The sequence below is a fragment of the Miscanthus floridulus genome, chromosome 6 (genome assembly GCF_019320115.1).
Source record: "Miscanthus floridulus cultivar M001 chromosome 6, ASM1932011v1, whole genome shotgun sequence".
NCBI lineage: Eukaryota > Viridiplantae > Streptophyta > Magnoliopsida > Poales > Poaceae > Miscanthus > Miscanthus floridulus.
In genome coordinates this window covers 44,399,810-44,420,216 of record NC_089585.1, presented here as the reverse complement: position 1 = coordinate 44,420,216, position 20,407 = coordinate 44,399,810, and the positions used below count along the sequence as shown (strand labels likewise).

General features: G+C 53.5%; 1 protein-coding gene and 1 long non-coding RNA gene across 3 annotated transcripts in view; one reads left to right on the top strand and one right to left on the bottom strand.

The window, feature by feature from the left end:
- LOC136455985 (uncharacterized) overlaps window positions 1–18,367 on the top strand; it is a 29,919-nt gene extending 11,552 nt beyond the window's left edge. For both annotated transcript variants that reach the window (XR_010759310.1, XR_010759311.1), the window contains exons 4-6: window positions 17,513–17,578; window positions 17,866–17,927; window positions 18,020–18,367. This is a non-coding gene — a long non-coding RNA (uncharacterized lncRNA). The remainder of the gene's footprint in view (window positions 1–17,512; window positions 17,579–17,865; window positions 17,928–18,019) is intronic.
- Window positions 1,625–2,407, bottom strand: LOC136461471 (uncharacterized mitochondrial protein AtMg00860-like; the record flags this gene model as incomplete). The annotated part of the gene is made up of 1 exon (XM_066460739.1): window positions 1,625–2,407. A coding segment is annotated over one exon (783 nt), but the record flags the coding sequence as incomplete, so codon positions are not given.
- Window positions 18,368–20,407: the final 2,040 nt, after the last annotated feature.

Genomic DNA, 20,407 nt, shown 5'->3' with positions numbered 1-20,407 from the left:
AGGGCTCACGGACATTGGCTTTTATAGCCGAGCTCCAAGGGCTCCAATGGCGGACGACGATCGGGCGGTGGCGATGTGTGCGGCGCATTCGACGGCTCGCGTGCGGTAGCATAGGCGCGGCACAAGGGGGAACAAGGTCATGCGATTTGCGTGACCCTGGGCCCACGCCTGCCACGCTGGTCGGCTCCCGGTCGTGTGGGAGAGGTTGGCATGGGGAGGAAGAAGACCCTGTTGCTGTGCGGCTGTCAGAGGGGGCCCATTTGTTAGCTTGTCCTAATGCGGCGGCGTGCAGTGCGTGACGACTGATGGGCGGGTCCAGCTCGTCAGCGGCTTGTGCCCACGCGGGCGGTAGGGTGATGCTGGGCCGGCTTCGTGGGCCACGTGCACGAGTAGGAGGGCAGGCGGGCTGGTTCGCAAGGTCGAGCAGGCCTAGGCTGCTGCTGCTCCCTGTTCTTTCCTTTCTCTTTTATTTATTGCCAATTTGGTTAGGGTTTATCATAAATATTGAGTAAGTTAGTTAAACATCACATAAGGCAAAAGAGTCCAAATCACCATGTTGAATGTAATGCAACTTGATGTACGCTATGTGGTAAAATAAATTCAAGGTGATGAGGACTAATGCAACACTTAGGGTTAGCTCCTACAAATGTCTCTCATCATCACATGGGGGTTTTAAGAAAAATTTTATAGTTGGTATTTTTAGTGTATGGATTTTTGGGTTGTTACAATAGGGTAGGTATTTCTCCCAATCAGAGCCATAATTCAGTACACTAGCGCAAAGCATGTCTTCTAAGATCTGATTTACTCGTTCTATCTGTCCATCTGTCTGTGGGTGATAAGCGGTACTGAAATCAAGTTTGGTTCCAATGGACTTGTGCAGAGCTTCCCAGAATCAGGACACAAACTAAGGACCACGATCAGATACAATACTAGAGGGAGCTCCATGCAGTCTGAGAATATGCTCAACATATAGATCTGCTATTTTTTCGGCATTGGTCTTGGTCTTAACTGGTACAAAGTGAGCAATCTTGGTCAAACAATCAATAATCACCCAGATGGAATCATTGTCTTTCTGTGAATGGGGCAATCCAACTATGAAATCCATGGATATGCTCTCCCATTTCCACTTGGGAACGTCAAGAGGCTTCAGCAATCCTACAGGCCTTTGATGTTTAGCCTTGACTCTATTATAGGTGTCACATCGTGCCACATGTCCCGCAATGTTTGTCTTCATGCCTTTCCACCAAAAGTGTTTCTTCAAGTCTTGATACATCTTTGAACCTCCAGGGTGAATACAGTACTTAGAATCATGTGCTTCTGATAGAACTTCCTCTCATAGTGCTGGATCAGAAGGGACACAGATTATGTCCTTGAACCAGATGGTTCCTTGTTCATCTTCATGGTGGTTGGTCTTGTAGCCTAGTTTCATCAGACCATGGAGATATTCGATCTCTTCACAATTTTTCTAAGCTTGACGAATGTGATCTGTGAGATCATACTGTATGCGGAGCTCATTCAACAAGTCATGCGGTAATATCTCAAGTTGCAAATCTTCAATCTCTTCCTTGAGCTCAGGTGGTATGAATTCAGTGATCAAAGTGTGACAGTAACTCTTGCGACTGAGAGCATCTGTGACTACATTAGCTTTTCCCGGATGATAGTGAATTTCTAGGTCATAGTCCTTGATCAACTCTAGCCATCGACGTTGCCTCATATTTAGATCTTCCTGAGTGAAAAAGTACTTCAAGCTCTTGTGATCCGTATAGATATCACACTTGTTGCCTATCAAGTAGTGTCTCCAGATCTTCAAGGCATGCACAACTGCTGCTAACTCTAGATCATGAGTAGGGTAACGGTTCTTGTGTTCTTTCAGTTGTCGAGACGCATATGCTATCACTCTTCCATCTTGCATCAGTACACAACCAAGTCTTTGACGGGATGCATCACAATAGACTACGAAATCTTTGCTGATATCAGGCAATGCTAGCACAGGAGTTGTGGTAAGCTTTTGTTTCAATTCCTGGAAGCTTTGTTCACACTCGGGCGCCCATTCGAACTCCTTAGTCTTCTTCAGGAGGTTGGTCATTAAACGAGCTATCTTGGAGAAGTTTTCAATGAATCGGCGATAGTATCCAGCCAATCCCAAGAAACTTCTGATTTCTGTCACATTACGGGGTTGATCCCACTCTTTCACAGCTTCAATCTTGGCTGGGTCAACTATGACACCTTCAGCTGATAGTACATGGCCTAGGAAGGCAACTTCGTGTAGCCAAAATTCGCATTTACTGAACTTTACGTAGAGCTGATGTTGGGCTAGTTTCTCAAGCACAGTTCTCAGATGATGTTCGTGTTCTTCAGCGGTGGGTGAATAGACAAGGATGTCATCAATGAATACTACCATGAACTTTTCCAGTTCATTCATGAAAACCTTATTCATCATGTTCATGAAGTATGCGGGAGCATTCGTGAGTCTAAAGGACACCACGGTGAACTCAAACTGCCCATACCTAGTCACAAAAGCTGTCTTCAGGATGTCACTCTCTCGAATCTTCATCTGATGATAGCCAGATCTGAGATCAATCTTGGAGAAATACCTGGCACCTCGAAGCTGATTAAGCAGATCATCAATCCTTGGCAGGGGGTACGTGTTCTTGATGGTGACTGCGTTCAAGTTTCGGTAATCAATGCACATTCTCATCGAGCCATCCTTCTTAACAAATAGAACGGGGGATCCCTAGGGTGAAGCACTGGGTCTGTTATATCCCTTCGAGATAAGCTCATCAAGCTATTTCTTGAGCTCGGCCAGTTCATCAACTGACATGCGATAGGGTCTCTTGGCAATGAATCCTGTTCCCGGCAAAAGATCAATGATGAACTCCACATCACGGTCTGTTGGCATGCCCGGTAATTCTTTAGGAAATACATCGGGGTAGTCTCTGACCATAGGCACATTATGAACTGTCTTGTCCTCCTTCTGTGATTCTGAACTGGCTTTAAGGGCACACATGATAGAAGTGGACTTTTCGGACTGGGGTTCACATCTAATAACTTGGCCTGATGGGTAGGTCACTTGGACGTATCTAGGTGAACATTATATGATACCTCAGTGAATGGTTAACCAATTCATACCTAAGATGACATCTATGTTTGTGGAAGGTAACAGGGTTAGGTCGGCTTTAAAGATAAGACCCTCAATGGTAAGACTCACTCCCTTACAGATGTGGGTGCACTTTAGGTCTCCTAAAGGTGAACTGGTGATGATAGGCTTTTCACGTAGGGTTACAGGTAGGTCATGTTCTCGTGCAAACTTGGATGATATGTAAGAACAAGTTGCTCCAGAGTCAAATAGAATTGTTGCAGTATTGCCATTAACTAAAAACATACCGTACACAACGTCAGGGGCAACCTGTGCTTCCTCGGCGTCTAGATGGTTGAGACGTCCACGGGTAGCAGATCCCTTGAACTGAGACTTCTGAGCGGCTGAGTTCTGTGGGCACTCAGCGGCCTTGTGACCTGGTTGGCCACAAGCGAAGCAGGTGAAAGGCGTACCACCTGTAGGGGTTGGCGCGGGTGCCTTCCAGTTTCTAGTGCTTGGTGTAGGGCGGTTCTGTGCTAGGCATTCATTCGCTGAGCGGGGACGGTTGAAACGGTCCTGAGTGTTGCGGTCTTGAGCATAACGGTCCCGGGTGTAACGATCCTGAGCAGGGCGGGAGTATTTGGTGGTGTACCCTCCACTACCCCTACTCGATCCAGGGTTGTTATCCCTGTTGTGGCGAGAGCGTTACTTGGATGGTGCATCTCTGCGGAACCTCTTGCGATCACGTCCACAGAAAGACTCCTCAGGCTTACGCTTTCTCTCCCTGTACTCCTCCCCAGCTTCAGCACGATCTTTCTTGATCTGGATGCAGCGATCCACCAGAGCACGCAACGTGTTACTCTCAATACCACCAAACTTCAGCTTGATGTGCGGGTTAAGTCCCTTGCAGTAATAGTACAGCTTCCCCTTCTCAGAGTTCACAACATAGGAAGGTGCATAGCGAAGAAGATTGGTGAAACGAGTAGTGTACTCAGTCACCCTGTCCTTTCCCATCTTGATGTTGCGGAACTCCTCAGCTTTGGCCTCCATGATACCCTTGGGAATGTGATACTCAGTGAATGCTTTGGCGAACTCATCCCACGAGATGTTGGCAGGGTCCTCATGGGAATCACTGAAACTGTCCCACCAGGCACATGCTGCACCTGTGAGCTGGTGTGTGGCAGCTCCAACACACTCATCGTCGGTGAAGGTAGTGAGGTCAAGCTTCTTCTCCATCTCCTTGAGCCAGTCATCGGCTACAAGAGGGTCAGGGTCGGTGCCATCATAGGTGGGTGGCCTTAGCTTCAGAAATCCTTCCAGCTTCCTTTGGAAGTCATTCTGCTGACCTCCCTTGCGACGGTTTGCTCTGTTAACAAGAGCTGCAAGAAGTTGAGTCTGTTGTGCCATCACTTCTGCCAGGTTTGGTGGTGGCGGTGGTGGAATGTTCTCCTCAGACGGCGGGGTGTTCTCTAGGTTGAAGGGTATCCCTCCACGTCCATGGCCACGGCCACTACCACGGTTGTTGCCACCATGCCCCCCATTCGGTTCGACTGGTTCGGGGGTGGGCGCACGTCCATGGTTCATTAGACGATTAGATCGGCGGTTCGGCATCTGCAACACGGATCATAGGAATCTTAGTGTTTGTGCCATAAGTGCTTATAGTTTAGTATGATTACATGATTTTAACGATTTAAAGAAAAACACTTATACTATCCAACATTCATTACAAAGAAGCAATAAGATCCATAAGATGCAATAAGATCCAAAACATTCATTACATGGGTTTTATTACATAGCATCATCTCCAGTAACTACACTTGAAGACTTGCGAGAATTGTACTACGCACAAGGTCTCATATTACATCTCATAAGGGGTACATCATGGGGTACAACTTATGGAAGCCACTGACATGACTCATGACCACACAGGGTCATCTACTCTAACTCGTACACCGCAGCTGGGATACGACTGTTCTCGATCTCGATCTCCTCGTCAGACTTGTGAAGTCAGGACACGTACTTCAAGGCCTCGGCGAGCTCCTCAGTAGGCTTGGCTCTAGGTAGGGTAGGGCAGGCGTCTAGGTTGAGGCGAGTCGGGGCTAACTCAAACTCCTCTATCCTAGGCTTTATCTTGCTACGAATCTCCTTGGGTAGCTGATCCCACATACCCTTCATCTCCCTGAGGCGCTTCCTATCAGACTTCTGCCAAGCCTGCCATGTCCTCTCACACTTGTCCTGTAGGTACTCGTTCTGCCTGAGTGCCTCGATCAAGTGACCCTGGTAGCGAACGGCCTTCTTCCTGAACTCCTCTAGCTCTTGGGTCATGGTCTTGTTCCGAGATTGGATTTTCAGCATATCAATCCCTTTGGACCTTTCTCTATCTCCTCTGCGGTTGAACTCAGCCTTCTTGTCGTCCAACTCTCTCTGCAACTCCAAGACCTTGCTGTCGAGGTAGCAGTTCCTGTTGCCTAGGTCGGCGGCTTTGTCCTGTAAGTCGGTGACCTCGGCTCTGTGGACTTCTTCACGACGGTTGAGCTCGTCCTGTAGCTTGGCAACTATCTCAAGTAGACTAGCTCGCTCTTGTGCTCCCTGCGAGTCTCGCTCCTGGTACTCCCACAGAAGGGCCTGGTCCTGACGTCTCCTCTGCTCCAGCTGGGTCACGTACCTATCCTGCTCCAGTAGGTGGATAGCTGAGACACGAAGGCATCTATCCTCCTCGGCAAAGATAACTCTGCCGGCTGCGAAACTCTGCTCACTAGGGGTAAGGCTGAGGTTGAGGGCCTGGGGAAGTAGACGGAACTCTGTCGTCTTTAGGTGCTCGTAGTGGTCCCTCATCACTCTACGAAGTGCCTTGTGTGAGATAGCTTGCAGTCCCTCCTCGACTGTGTCCTCTATAGTCAACTCGGTGAAAGCTAGGACAGAAGGTAAGGTAGTGCTAGCTGGGAACTCGACTGAGGTGACAATTAGTCCTTTGATTCCTCCTTCCTGAGCTGGCTTCCCGGTGCAGGTGACCTTGACAAGCTCATCGGGGACTCCTAACGTGACGAGAACTCGGCAGAGGGTCTGTGCAAAACCCCCGAGCTCACGTAGGTCGAAGGTAAGCTTGGCGTGGTCTAGAGGTAGCGGTCCTAGAGGCGGCCAGTCGACGTTCGTTGCCATCTGTATGTTTTAAGGAAACAGGTGTTAGCAGGTCAATAATAGATAAGCCTTGCATAAAAGTGAATGCAGGGTCGGTATATAACCGAAAGAAGGGCTGTTCACGTCCTATTCTATCGTCCATTTCTGAGGGTTTCATCCTATGGTCAAGTATAGCTCTGATACCAACTAAAACGACCTGATTTCCGCGAAGGAAAATCCACAGAGTCGAAGTGTAATAAGACCGTTGTAGATCATATTACCCAAATTTCCAGTCGAATACCACATCCATACAACGATAATATCAGAGTACAAATAGTGTGGAATTACATAATTTATTACATCACCGCATTGGCGGAATCAAAAGTAGCATTCATTCAGAACAGCTTGAAGATAAGATCGCCAAACTTGAGCGTAGGCACGAACCCCTCAACTGTCAAACTCCTCGGAGCTATACTCCTCAGCAGAACCTGTGTGCCAAAATTTATCAGTACGATTTATACTGGCCACTCCTACCCTATGAGCATTGCTTTTGTGGAAATTGGATGCAAGTCGGATATATTCGAAAGGAACCTATAAGGCTGGGGTTTCCTATGCAATAGCATATCAAGTATATAATAATAGTTGGTCAAGTTTTAACACCATTCCCACGCACATTCCACCCCATTCCCTTTCCAGAGCCAGGTTTCGATCATGGGATCGATATACCACCATCTCCACACCATCACCAAATCACAACCATACCATCGCTCAGTCGATAGGCCAACTCCCTCTCGACACTGTCTCAAGGCCCGTAGCTCCTGGCTACGACCGACACTCTCTCACGGGGGAGGAAGAAAAATGACTCATCTCACTATCTAGTTTAAGCGAAACCCAGGAAAGGTCCATAACCGACAAGTCGGCATATGTATCGATCGATCAACCAAACACTCTGCAGAGGTTTTACATAACCACAAGATCTGCCTTCTTCGCTGACCGTCGTCAACTGGGCTGATTCTGGCCTCTTGCTAGCCTAGGATAATGCCACTCTACCATTCAGCCCTGGTACACCCTAAGTCTAGTCTAGGGCGGCTAAAACTGTGAGTCATGAGCCAAGTCCACAAGGTCTCCCTGAATTCTCGAAAGGGTGCGGGGGCATCCTCCGCGCCCCGTACCTCCTTACACTGTTCGCTACCAACCTAGCAGTAGTGGCAATATCCTACCAAGTAGTCCGGCCGTCCCGCACCATATAGGGCGAGTGGTACGTAAGGCTTCCCGGTGAGTCTGAGTACTAGTAAGTCCTTAGGGATGACCAAGCCAGAATGTCTTTATCAGGGTTTCCATTTATCATGCCACCACAGCACCTCCATCCCAGGCTCCTCCCATCACAGGTTCACACCCAGGACCACCTTATATACCATTTACCCACCACAGGTATCCATTCCAGGGGTGCCCAGGTAGCACCCCATGGCAAGACTTGCCCCAAGGCTCGTCGTATACTCCAAGTTGGTCGACACAACCCTCACCCTCCACATACCCAAGTCACACACGCAGCACTCTCCCCATAGCCCAAATAACACTAGTTTCCACCACGCATTAATGTAGTATAAGCATAGTAGAAGTATAAGCAATGAAATATTGCAGTAAGCGTGTGTCTAGCCTAATAGCAGGGTATACAGGGGTAAGGTTGCGTCAAGGTAATGGCCATCAAGTAAGCATACTACCATGCAAGTCCTATCTTAGTATGATTATAACTGTAAAGTAAAGCAATAGCAGTTCTATATTAGCCATGCGTAATAGGTGCTACGAGATTGGGTGGGATGTGGCACCTTCAGTGTAGTCGTCTCCGTTCTCCTCACGATACTCATGATCCTCGTCCGTCTGGTTCTCCTCGGAGTCTACAACAATCATATTATAGTCGCGTTAGCAACGTCTATAGAATAGCACAAAGAAGCAATGAAAATTCAAAAGAACCACATGCACTCAAACATGGGTTCATTGCGTAAAGCTCGATTTTAGATGAATTGTGGCCCTGGTTTCGTATTTTTCTGAGGTCGTATGAATTAGTTATGAATTTCCAAAGTTTACATCATCTTTGAAAATGGAAAAAGACTGATTTAATCCTGGGCTGACACGTGTCACGCTGTGACTGGTCCACGTGGCATGCTGACATCAGCATGATGTCATCAGAGCAAAACCACGGCTGACAGGTGGGTCCCGCATGGCGGTGTCACTGACATGTGGCCCCGGTCAGCGGTCACCGTTTGACCGATCAATGGTCAATACAGGCCGGGCCTTGACTGGGCTGGTTGGGCCAGGCTTGGCCCGCCACGTGGCGCGCGCTGGTGCAACCACGTTGTCTTAGTGGGCCACTAACGGGCCGTGATCCACGGGTGCAGGTGAGGCGCGGTTCATGGTGAACCCGCCTACATTGGTCCATAGACCGCAGAGCCAGTCTATGAAGGACTCGGTCCACTTACTCCTTCCCAGGGTTCGGTTCACGTGCACGATGTGGTTGTGGTCGGAGCTCGGCGGAGCTGCTTGGGACATGGTCGGCGTAGTCGTGGTCGGCAAGGTTGTGGTCAGAGCTGCTCGGCGGAGCTACTCGGGATGTGGTCGATGTGATCGTGGTCGGCGAGGTCGTGGTCAGAGCTGCTCGGGATGTGGTCGACGTAGTCGTGGTCGGCAAGGTCGTGGTCGGAGCTGCTCGGCGGAGCTGCTCGGGATGTGGTCGATGTAGTCATGGTCGGCGAGGGGGAAAATCCCCTGCCTCTTCCCCAGCATGCTCCCGCCGGTGGTGCAGTCACCGGCGAGCTTCTCGAGCGGTACTGGTGCGCGATTAAGGTAGGCAATAGTTTTCCCATGCCTCGGTGAGTGCAGCAGTGGGGTCAAGGTGGCGGGTGGGGCTTCATAGGGTCCCGGCCATGGTGAACGGCGGCGTGGGTTCGTCGGTGTGCATGGACATGGCTGCAGTGGTAGCGAGAGCCCAGTTGGAGGAGCGTGTGAGCTCCCCGGTGCTTCTACGGCCATGGTGGGGGCAAAACAGAGGCGGTGGCATTCCGACGAGGTGCGGTGCGGCAACGTAGGGCTCCGGTGGGCTTCTTCCTCGGCTAAGATGGGCGTGGTGTGTCTCTCATCATGGCGGAGCCAGTCAGGGTGTCAACATCGCCTTTACCACAACGTAGAAGATGCGGTAGTCTCGCCATGGTTGTGCTCTCGGCCATGGTGAGCGTGCCTGTGCATGTGCGCTCTTGTTCCGATGTACAACGTCATGGCTGGGGTCCTCCTTTTGGCTGATGGCAGCGCGCACGATGCGTCCTGGGTCTCAGCAAGCGTGGCCATGGCGGTCTCCCTAGCTAACCAGTTGGGCTAGGCCGGAGCTCGAAGCTTCAGCAAGGTTCCGATCATGGCGGTGCACGTTCCATTTGGCTAGGGAGGTGGTCTCAGCAAGTTGGCTTACCGCAGGGTTCGTGGCGGTAGGATGGCGGTGCGGTGGCGAGGCGAGGCCGTGATGAGGCGATGCAGTGCCGTGCCGAGCAGCTACGTCGCTGTAGCTGATCGGGGCGACGCTCCTGGCTCCGGCGAGGTCCTCCCCGCAACGGCTTCCTTCTCCACCTTGCTTCTCCCTCCTCCCTCTCTCTCGGCTTGACGCTGTCTGGTGCTGTGCCACCAGCGGCGGCGGCGAACGGGCTAAGGGTTAGGCTCATGGACGTTGGCTTTTATAGTCGAGCCCCAAGGGCTCCAATGGCGGACGGCGATCGGGCGGTGGTGATACGTGCGGGGCATCCGATGGCTTGCGTGTGGTAGCCTAGGCGCGGCGCAAGGGGGAACAAGGTCATGCAATTTGCGTGACCCTGGGCCCGTGCCTGCCACGCTGGTCGGCTCCCGGTCGCGTGGTGGAGAATGCGTGGGTGAGGGGAAGAAGATGCTACTGTGCTGACAAGCGGGGTCGGGTCGTCAGGCACTTGGCATGATGTGGCTGCGTGCTGCGCGTGATGGCTGACGAGCGAGGTCGGCTTGTCAGCGGCTGTGCGCGTAAAAGGGCAGGCGAGGCCGGTTTGCAAAGCCGAGCAGGCCTGGGCTGCTGCTGCTCCCTCTTCTTTCCTTTCTCTTTTATTTGTTGCCAATTTGGTTAGGGTTTATCATAAATATTTAGTAAGTTAGTTAAACATCACATAAGGCAAAAGAATCCAAATCACAAGTGGGATTAAGGATGCATGCATGATTTATTTATTTAGGAGTTTAATTACACATGTGGCATAAAACCAAACTATGCTTATGATTTTAACCTAGTTGGGTCACATCCAATCCAAAACTAGGGTTGGGCTTCTACATGTGTCACTCAACATCACATAGGGCAAAAACAAAAATTTTGTAGTTGTGATTTTTGGTGAGTGGATTTTTGGGTTGTTACAATCACCAAGCAGTCGAGCGAGCCAGAGCGCTTGAGTTGAAGCGGTGGAGGCCGCTATGTACTTGGCCTCGCAGCTGGACAGGGCCACCACCTGTTGCTTGACCGACTGCCAGCTAACGTGGCACTTGCCGAGGAAGAAGAGGATCTCGCTCGTGCTCTTGCTGGTGTCGATGTCGCCAACGTGGTCGCTGTCGCTGTACCCGATGAAGTGTGCCGCCCCAGGGCTCCTAGGGCAGTAGAGGCCATGGTCGAGAGTCCCCACAACGTAGCGGATGATCCTCTTCACAGCCTGCTGGTGCTCCATCGTCGGTCACTGCATGAATCGACTAACATAGCCGACGGAGAATGCCAAGTCCGACCGTGTGTGGGCGAGGTAGCGAAGGCTCCCCACAAGACGCTGGTACTGCGTAGCGTCCACCTCCTTCGTCGTGCTGTCGTGGCTCAGCTTCAGCCTCTCCTCCATTGGAGTGAGAGCTGGGTTGCAGTCGGTGAGCCCAGCTAGCTCAACGACATGCTTGGCGTAGGCGGTCTATCGAAGCGTGATCCCAGAGTCATCTTGGTGCACCTCGATTCCTAGGTAGAAGGAGAGAGGCCCCAAGTCACTCATCTGGAAGGTGACCTTCATCTCTTCCTTGAATGCCGACACCTCTGCATCCTTGGTGCCGGTGATCACCAAGTCATCGACGTAGACACCCACCAACAGAGCATTACCTCCACTGCCCCGTCGGTAGATGGCCGCCTCGTGCGAGCTATGCTCGAAGCCCATCCCCTTTAGCGTGGAATCCAACTTGGTATTCCACACCCTCGGTGCCTACCGCAAGCCATAGAGGGCCTTACGCAGGCGGAGCACCTTGCCCTCCTTGCCAGGGATCGCGAATCTCAGCGGCTGGTGTACGTAGACCTCCTCCTTCAAGTCGCTGTTAAGGAACGTCGACTTGACGTCCATGTGATGAACACGCCAGCCCTCCTGGGCAGCTAGCGCAAGGAGTCGCACGGACTCCATCCGTGCCACGGGAGCGAAGGCATCATCGAAGTCGACCCCCTCCTGCTGCACAAAACCTCGTGCCACCAAGCAAGCCTTGTGCTTGACGATGGCGCCGGCTTCATCCCTCTTCAGCTTGTACACCCACTTAAGGGTGATCGTGCGGTGACCACGAGGAAGATCAGCAAACTCCCAGGTGTGGTTCTTCTCGACCGCATCCATCTCCAACTGCATCGCGGCGCGCCATGCCGCGTGTCTCTCGGCCTCTGCGAACGACCGAGGCTGGTCGTTGTCACATGCAAGGTGCAACTGCGCCTCTAGGTCCTCTAGGTCGTGAGGCATGAGTCCCGGCACTGGCTGGTCACCGAGAAGGTTCTCCATTGTATGGTACCGCAACGGCTCGCCGTTGTGGTACACGTCGATGCGCTCCTCGTCGTGAGAGAGCGGAGTAGCGAGCTCAACCGGGCTATGCTCGACACGAGCTGGTGTTGGAGTAGACGTGCCCGGAGAGGTGCCTGTCGGTGCTGGAGTGCGTGGCGTTGCCGGCTGTGGTGGAGCCGGCGAAGGACTCATCGCAGCCGAGGTCCTAGCTGGAGAGCGTGGTGCTATCGGAGTAGCAGACGCCGGTGTCGGTGGAGGCTCAGGGACTGGGGTAGACGCGCTCGCCGAAGAAGAGCTGCCTACTCCCCTAGCTCCCTCGAAGTGGACGTACTCGACAGTGAAGTCGTCGTACGTCGGAGCCGAGCCGTCGTCCACCGCCTTGTCCCACGCCCATCCTCGCCCTTCGTCGAACACAACGTCGCACGTCGTGAGCACACGCTGTGTCTTCGGGTCAAGGATGCGGTAGGCCTTCGAGCCCTCCACGTAGCCGATGAACACTCCCGGAGTGCTCCTGTCGTCGAGCTTGCTGATGTGGCCAAGCTCCTTAGCGAACGCGAGGCAGCCGAAGACGCGCAAGTGGGAGACCGCCGGCTTGCGCCCATGTCAAGCCTCATACGGCGTCCTACCGTCGAGCGCCTTGGTAGGCGAGCGGTTGAGGATATAGACGGCCATCACCACCGCCTCTCCCCAAAAGACAGCCAGCATCCCCCTCTGCGTGAAGAGGGCCCGAGCCATCCCCACAACCGACTGGTTGCGCCGCTCAACGACGTCGTTCTGCTACGGGCTGTACAGCACGAAGTAGTGGCGCTGAATGCCCTCGTCAGCGCAGTACGACGCAAATTCAGCCGCCGTGAATTCGCCGCCATTGTCGGTGTGCAGCACACGCAGCTTGCGGCCGCACTCCGCCTCCGCAGCAGCCTGCGCGCGCCTGATGGCGTCCGTAGCCTCTCCCTTGCTGCCGAGGACCATCACCCACCTGTAGCGGGAGAGGTCGTCGACGAGCAGCAGGAAGTAGCGTCGTCCTCCCGATGCGGTCGGTGTCACCGGGCCACACAAGTCCTCGTGCACAAGCTCGAGCCTCTCCTTGGCTCGAAAGCTCGCCCACTAGGGAAAGGGGAGTCGCCTCTGCTTCGTCAACACGCAGACGTCACAAAGCTGCTCCACATGGTCGAGGCACGGCAGGCCTCGCACCATCTCCGTGGCACTGAGCCGCTTCAGGGCCTCAAAGTGAAGGTGCCCGAAACGCTCGTGCCACTGCCACGCCTTGTCATCCCGACGAGCAGCGAGACAGAGGGGTTGTGCCACCTACACGTTAAGGACGTAGAGTCGATTTGTGCTTCTGGATACCTTGGCAAGAAGGCGACGACGACGATCCTAAATCCTCATGACTCCGTCCTCAACCACCATGCGCGAACCGTTCCTATCCAGCTGTCCCAAACTGATGATGGAGTTCCTCAACGCGGGGATGTAGTAGACTCCGGTGAGCAGCCTATGCTCACCAGACACGGCGATGAAGATGACGGAGCCGACGCCCTTGATCTCCATGCCGGAGGCATCCCCAAACTTGACGGAGCCTCGACGCTAGAGTCAAGCTCGGTGAAGAACTCTCGTCGACCGGTCATGTGGTGGTTGGCACCGGTGTCGAGGCACCACCCGTCAGTCTTGTCGTTGCCAGAGCCATCGTCGAGGAGAGCGTGTGCTTTTGGCTCGTCAAGGTGGAGGAGGGCCGCTACGGCCGGTGCCGCTGGATGTAGCTCGATGCTTGCATGTGCCATGAACAGAGCCAGCTCCTCCTCCGCCTGTGCGACGTGGGCCTGGCCGCGTCGTGGCTGTCGGCAGTCCTTGGCCCAATGGCCAAGCTGGCCACAGTTGCGGCAGGCGTCGTCTCGTGCTGGCGCCGCCGCCTTGTGTGCCTCCACGGGCATCACCCTCGGCACGTCCTCGCGCCCTGGCCTGGGTGTCTCTGCGCGCCTTGCATGGCTTGCCATGCTTGCGATCGCCTATCGTGGAAGAAGGCTCCCCCTTCTTTCGGTCACCTTGGCTGGCAAGCCACTGCCCCCGAGTGAGAAGGAGCTTCCCGCCAGTGGTGATGGGCCCCGAGAGAGACTGTGGCTCATCGCTGTCGACGACTTGAGGCGACCTATCGCCTCCTCGATCGACATCGTGGAGAGATCCAGCAGGGACTCGATCGAGCGAGCCATCTACTTGTACTTCTCGGGGACACAGCGAAAGAGCTTTTCGACAGCTCTCTCCTTGCCGTAGGTATCATCGCCGAACTGCACCATCTTCTGCAACAGTGTTGAGACAGAGAGCAAAGTCATCAACGTCCTCACCTGGCTTGAAGGCCAGGTTCTCCCACTCCTTGCGAAGTGCCTGCAGTGTGGACTTGCGGGCGCGATCGCTGCCGATGCGTGCCGCAGCGATGGCGTCCCAAGCCTCCTTGGCAGTCCGCTTGTTGGTAAGCGAGAACTGCATCTCGGGCGGGACTGCAGCGATGAGGGCATCCAGCGCTCGTTGATCTAGGTCGTAGTCAACGTCGCCGTATCGGACTGCCTCCCACATGTGCCGCACCTGGAGCTTTACCCTCATCACCGTAGCCCACTCGACGTAGTTGGTCTTGGTGAGGGTAGGCCACCCACCGCCGGGACCGACGTCCCTGACAACAGCCTGGAGCCCGTGGTAACCACGGTACCGATCTAGGGAGAGAGAGCCACGCTGCCTGTGAAGGCCGTGCTCTCCATCGACCCGTCGGTACTGATCCGGGGAGAGAGCCACGCTGCCTGTGAAGGCCGCGCTCTCCATCGACCCGTCCGCCACCGTCGCCGCGCGCGCCTCCTCCAGGAGCCGCGCCTGTCTGGGCTGCCGCCGTGCTCGTGGGCATGCGCGGCTGCCCCAGGAGCGCTGCCAACGCGTCCGTGCCTGTCTAGGCTGCCGCCAAACTCATGGACGTGCGCGGCTGCCCACTGCGCCGCCCGCGCTCGCGCTGCCTCCCTCTCTAGCAGCTCGAGGTCTACGTCAGCGGAAATGGAGCTACCGATGCTGCCGCGCAGAGCCTCGACCTCCGCTGTCGCCACACACGCTGCATTCGCCGCTGCCGCTGCTTCCGCCTCCGCTCTGGCTGCTGTCAGCTCCGCCGCTGCCAGCCTCAACGCCCTTGCCGCCGCCGTAGCGGTCTCTGCCGCCGCTCGCTCGCGTTCCTCTGCCGTGGCAAGTTCGGCCTCCTGCCGACGCCGTGTGCTCGAGGCGACCGAGCGCTGAGACTGCCCTGCGGACATGACGCACTACCGGGGGGGCTGCTGCGTGGGGAGAGGGCTGCGTCCTCGTCTGCGCGGGGGAGGAGTGAGCAAGAGCGGCCGGAGCTGCTGCTCGCAGCTGTGGCTGTTGTGTGGCTGGGAGAGGAGATGAGCAGGAGATGCTCAGGCTATAGGATATTACGGCTCTGATACCAGTTGTTAGTAGTTGAATTCTCACTTTTGGTAGTAGCAGAATTCTTACTCTCATCGAGAGAGGATGACACTAGGAGTTGAGACAATTTTCTGGTTTATTTCTCAATGACATGCTAACCCGAGGGGTTGGGGATACATATTTATAGGCTGTAGCCAGCCAAGCATATGTCAAGATGCTAGTCTAAGATGCTGTCCTAGATGCTAAGATGTTGTCCTCTAGATGCTAGTCTAAGATGCTGTCCTCTAGTCTAAGATGCTGTCCTAAAAATAAACCATGCAGCCACAAAGACCATGTGACCAGCACAGCCCCACAAAGACCACAACAGCCCCACAAAGACCACAGCAGCCAGACTTATCCATCATGGGCTGCTACATTTGGCACCACAGTCTGCTGTAACTCGTTTCTCAGTGTGGTGGAAGAGGTCTGTTGTCCCCAAAGAAGCACGTAAAGGCCTCAATTTCTTGATAATCCTGGTGGCCTGGGAGATTTGGAAGCACCGCAACACTTGTGTCTTCGATAATAAGAGGCCAAGTGTTCATAAGGTCCTTAGGTCCATTAGCGCGGAGGGGGGACTTTGGTGCTCGGCTGGGGCTTCCAAACTCCAGGAGCTTGTTATCAGATCGTTGCCTGTTGTAGCTTAATGCTCGGAGGCTTTTGGTCGTTCTTGATCTTTGGGTGGTGAGTCTGTATCTTAGTGTCTAGGGTGTGGGGTGTGAGTTGGGGTGTGTGTCGGGTCTCTAACCCTTTTAACATTTTTTCTATCTTAATGAAATGACACGTAGTTCTTATGCGCTGTTCGAGAAAAAAAAAAGTTGGTGACCACGCGTGTGGACGCTCACCTCTGTGTCACCCCTTGCACATCAGCTCCATCGAGCCGTCTCCTATACGTGGACACCTTCTCCGGCTTAACATCCATGTCTCAAGGAAGATGGGCGGCCCAGCTGCATTGCTGCTGCCGCTGCGGTCATCGTCTTTAATTTGCCACCGCAGGCGCCTGCGATGCTGATGCCAATGCCGTCAGTCACCTGCATGGCACGTCGGTCGGGATGTCTGGTCCACACGGCGCAAGGCTGTTGAAGAAGAGAACGAGCTGGTCGGATCGCTACAGAGCACTACCGCCCAGCGTACCTGGCACTGAATGAAAGTTGGTGCCACTGATGCTGCACTGGGTCGCCCACCTTCAGGAGGAGGTGACGAGCTTCAGGAGGAGATCGCAAGTTGTGGACTGCCAAGCATGCGCAGGTCGCCAAGCTCCTTGTCCAAGGTTGGATGCCTCTGTTGTAAATTGCATTTGTCGATGAGAATCCTTGGACGAACAAGTGAATGCAGACTGGATGTTGATTGTTGTGGCGAGGAAGACAACTAGGAAAATAACGGTTCATATCATCTAAACCGTGGGCCAGTGAAACTGACCCAGCTCAACCTGCAGCGCTAGTGCTCTGCAAACTTTGGGAACTGGAACGTCCCATTCTAAACAGCATGTGACAGGCTAGGTTAACAAACCAGCAAAAACCACAGATGAACAGGTCTACTGCATGGATTGAGCTAAGATGCCTTATAGCCTTTCTACGTCATGTACACAAGTGCAAACAGAGTAAATGAGTTGGACAGACACTTGAAGAAGAACCATCACTATAGGTTTCTGCACACTATATAGAGGGGCCGTTTGGCCGGGCTCTGCTCCGCGTGCTCCTCTACCAGAGCCGGAGCCGGAGTGTCGAAGCCCCGTTTCGTGGCTCCGCATGCCGTACCATAAAATGGCTCCTCTTCACCTGTTTTTGGCCAGAAGGGCTCCTCCTCTCAGCAACGTTTGGTGCGGCTCCGCTGCCGGAGCCAGAGCCGGAGCTGTGCGGGAGCCGCACCAAACAGGCCCAGAGTGAATGAGACATAGAGGATCAGCAGGGTATCTAGAATAAAGCCAACCACAGCAAAAACGTCTCACCCCTGTCCCCATCTGAACACGTGCAATTGAACTATCTAACACCCAACTCTTTGAATATGTTTCATGGCAACCCTTTATAAAGTAGTTGCATGATGCATATACAGTTTAGGGCTCTTTGTGGGTTTGATTCCACTTAATGTGTATCTTCACTTTCAGGTTAGTTGCATTATGGATCCTGTGGATGATTCAGCGTACAAAAACATTTGGATGGCCACTGCTAAGGTGAGTGTAGCGGAGATACTTTATCTTTGCCCTTTATTTCTTTTAAGCTATTCAAGTTAGAGGCTGAACTGTTTTTTTTTTTTGAACTAACCGCTAAACCAGGAAACCATTTGAGTATGACTAAATGTCACTGCACCTGTCTATGGATGTCGTCATTTCACTAACTAATGATTTTCCATTGCATTTTTTTTATCATAAGAATGCTACATAACGAGCACTAATACTTATCCCCCCCCCCCCCCCCCCCCCCCCCCCCCCCCTCAACTGAACAAACTGATACATGGCAGGAGAATACCATGATCTACCGACAAGTATTTTCATGTGTTCCCAACGATCACATCCATTCTAGGTGCGGAATGCAGGACCCGTCTTCAAGTTTTCATCCATTTCAGTTGAAATATTGTGCTCGCTTGTCTCTGAAACGATACCAAACTCTTGCAGGTACCAATTTCGCCAAAGTTTTGCTCATCGGAAGGAGAAAATTGGCCACACAACCATCGACTTGGGTGTTGCCCTAGAGAATCCAGAAACTCAACAGGATACAGACCTGGCATGTGTCAATCCAATGGAGCGGTTGCAGGCCGTTCGGGGTCATATTGTTTGCTTCCCGTTGTAGTTCATGTGCCAAGAGGACTTAAGACCTTTCTTCAGTGAAAGCGAGTATTATACATCTCCACAAGTTTTTCATAAGTTTTTTTCCCCTCGCGAAGATTCCTGAGGCCCCCGCGTCGACCCCACGCAGGCGACACGGGAGGCGACCCAAACCCTAGCCGCCTCTCTTCCTTCCCTCTCTCTCCAGCTGCGCCATCGCCGGAGTAGGCCGCCGGCATGGCCATGCAGCTTGCCGGGAGGGCGGCGGCGAGGCTCTTCTTCGCGGTGGTAGCTGCAACGGTCGGGGAAGAGCTCGTGTGCGGCGTCCTGGGGCACGGTGTGGTCGCTGGGGTAGGTGGTGGTGCCAGCGTCTTCAGCCTCGCTTCGGCGTTCGGATCCGGCGGTCCAACGTCCAGATTCGCGCGGATCTCTGGCGGGCCGCACCTGGGCGGGCGCTGGGCGGCGGTGGCGGCGGCTCCTGTCCAAGTCGCCGCGGATCCGCGGGTACGGCGCCCGTGGTGCGAGGCGCTACGCCCAGGGGCGCGCGCAGTGGCGGCTGCGTCGCCCAAGGCCGGGTCTCTTCCCTTCGTCGCGCTTGGTGGCGGCGTGCGCTGTAGCGGGGCGGCGGGGCGTGCCCTCGCGCAAGCCACGTGGGGCTCGACGGGGCCGTCTTCTGCGGCTGCGGCGGCGCTGGTGAAAGGTCCTTGTGTTGTTTTGGTAATTGAGTGACAACCTAGGTGGATTCATGGTATTTATGTGAGATACACAGGTGATTAGTCCACAGGTACATGTGTGTGAGCAACATATGCCATGAAGGTGAAAATGGCTTGGAGATGTTGCAAAGCTCACACATGTGATGATGAAGGAGCTCATTGCACATGAGACATGACATTGAGTCATGTGATCAAGTGGAGAAGATCAAGACAAGACTTGGCTTGATGGACCAGTTGCAAGCGTGAAGGACAAGTCGGAGGCTTAGGAGCGATGAACCGTGTGGCGGTGAAGCTTGAGCAAGACTTGGCGCTGATGGACGAAGGCAACGATGAAAAGCAAGTGAAGTCAAGATCGATGAACCAATATGATCACGTGATGATATGGAGTGGATCATATCATTGTTGATCGTGTTGGTGCATGTGTTGCATCAACATTAGAGGAGATGAAATAGAATACGCAAGGCAAAGGTATAACCTAGGGCATTTCATTTCACCGGTCATAGGTGTGTAGAGAAGTTTGTGACTGGGTTTAGGATAGATGGCCGTACTATCATGAGGGGCAAACTTGTTTGCATATTGGTCATCTAGTGCCACTCGAGTAATCTAACTTTGCATCGTCGCTAGGATTGAGTGGCGTGGCAAGTTGAGTGGCTAATCCTTTGAAAAAATGATTGTGAAAATGCTAACACACATACACATAGCGGTGTACACTTGGTGGTGTTGACACATTTTCAAAGGAGATGAAGTTGGAGTTGATGTGGATCAACTCGGTGAAGGAATGGGGGCAAGGGTTTGTAACTCCACCGGCGGAGTGTCTGCCCGTAGAGTGCGGACAGTCCGACGGTGCCACCGACGCCCTATACAGAAAAGACAGGGTCTCACAGAGTGGATCGGACGCTGGTCACGTGGTGACCGGACGCTGGGGTCCTGCGTCCGGTCAGTGGCAGTAGTGAGCGTGTAGGCGTCTGTCTTCGACCGGACGCAGGCGCTGGAAGTGACCGGACGCTGGCAGGGTGCGTCCGGTCAGGCTGATATACGGTGACGTAGGTGACATAGAAAAGTTGGAGAAGGACCAGACGCTGACGCTATGTCCGATCGTGACCGACCGGACGCGTCCGGTCGCGACTGGTACCTTACTGGAAATGACCGGACGCTGGGGTTGCTGCGTCCGGTCAGTTTGTGCAGCTGCGTCTGGTCATCAGTTGACCAATGAGATCAAGTGACTGAGGTTGAATGGAGGCGACACGTGGCGAGCATCCGTTGACCGGACGCTGAGGTCCTGCGTCCAGTCGATACGACCGGAGCGTCCGGTCGTCCCAAGTTTTGCCCAGTGAAGGGGTAACGGCTAGTTTAGCCCGTGGGGCTATAAATAGAAGGTGTCCTCGGCCATGGCTGGTGTGGAGCACCTCAAGGGACTTTGTGTCCATGCTTGAGAGTGCTTAGGAGCTCTCCATCTCACATATGTTCGATAGTGATCATCCGATTGTGTGAGAGAGCAATTCTAGTGCGATTGCATCGTGAGCTT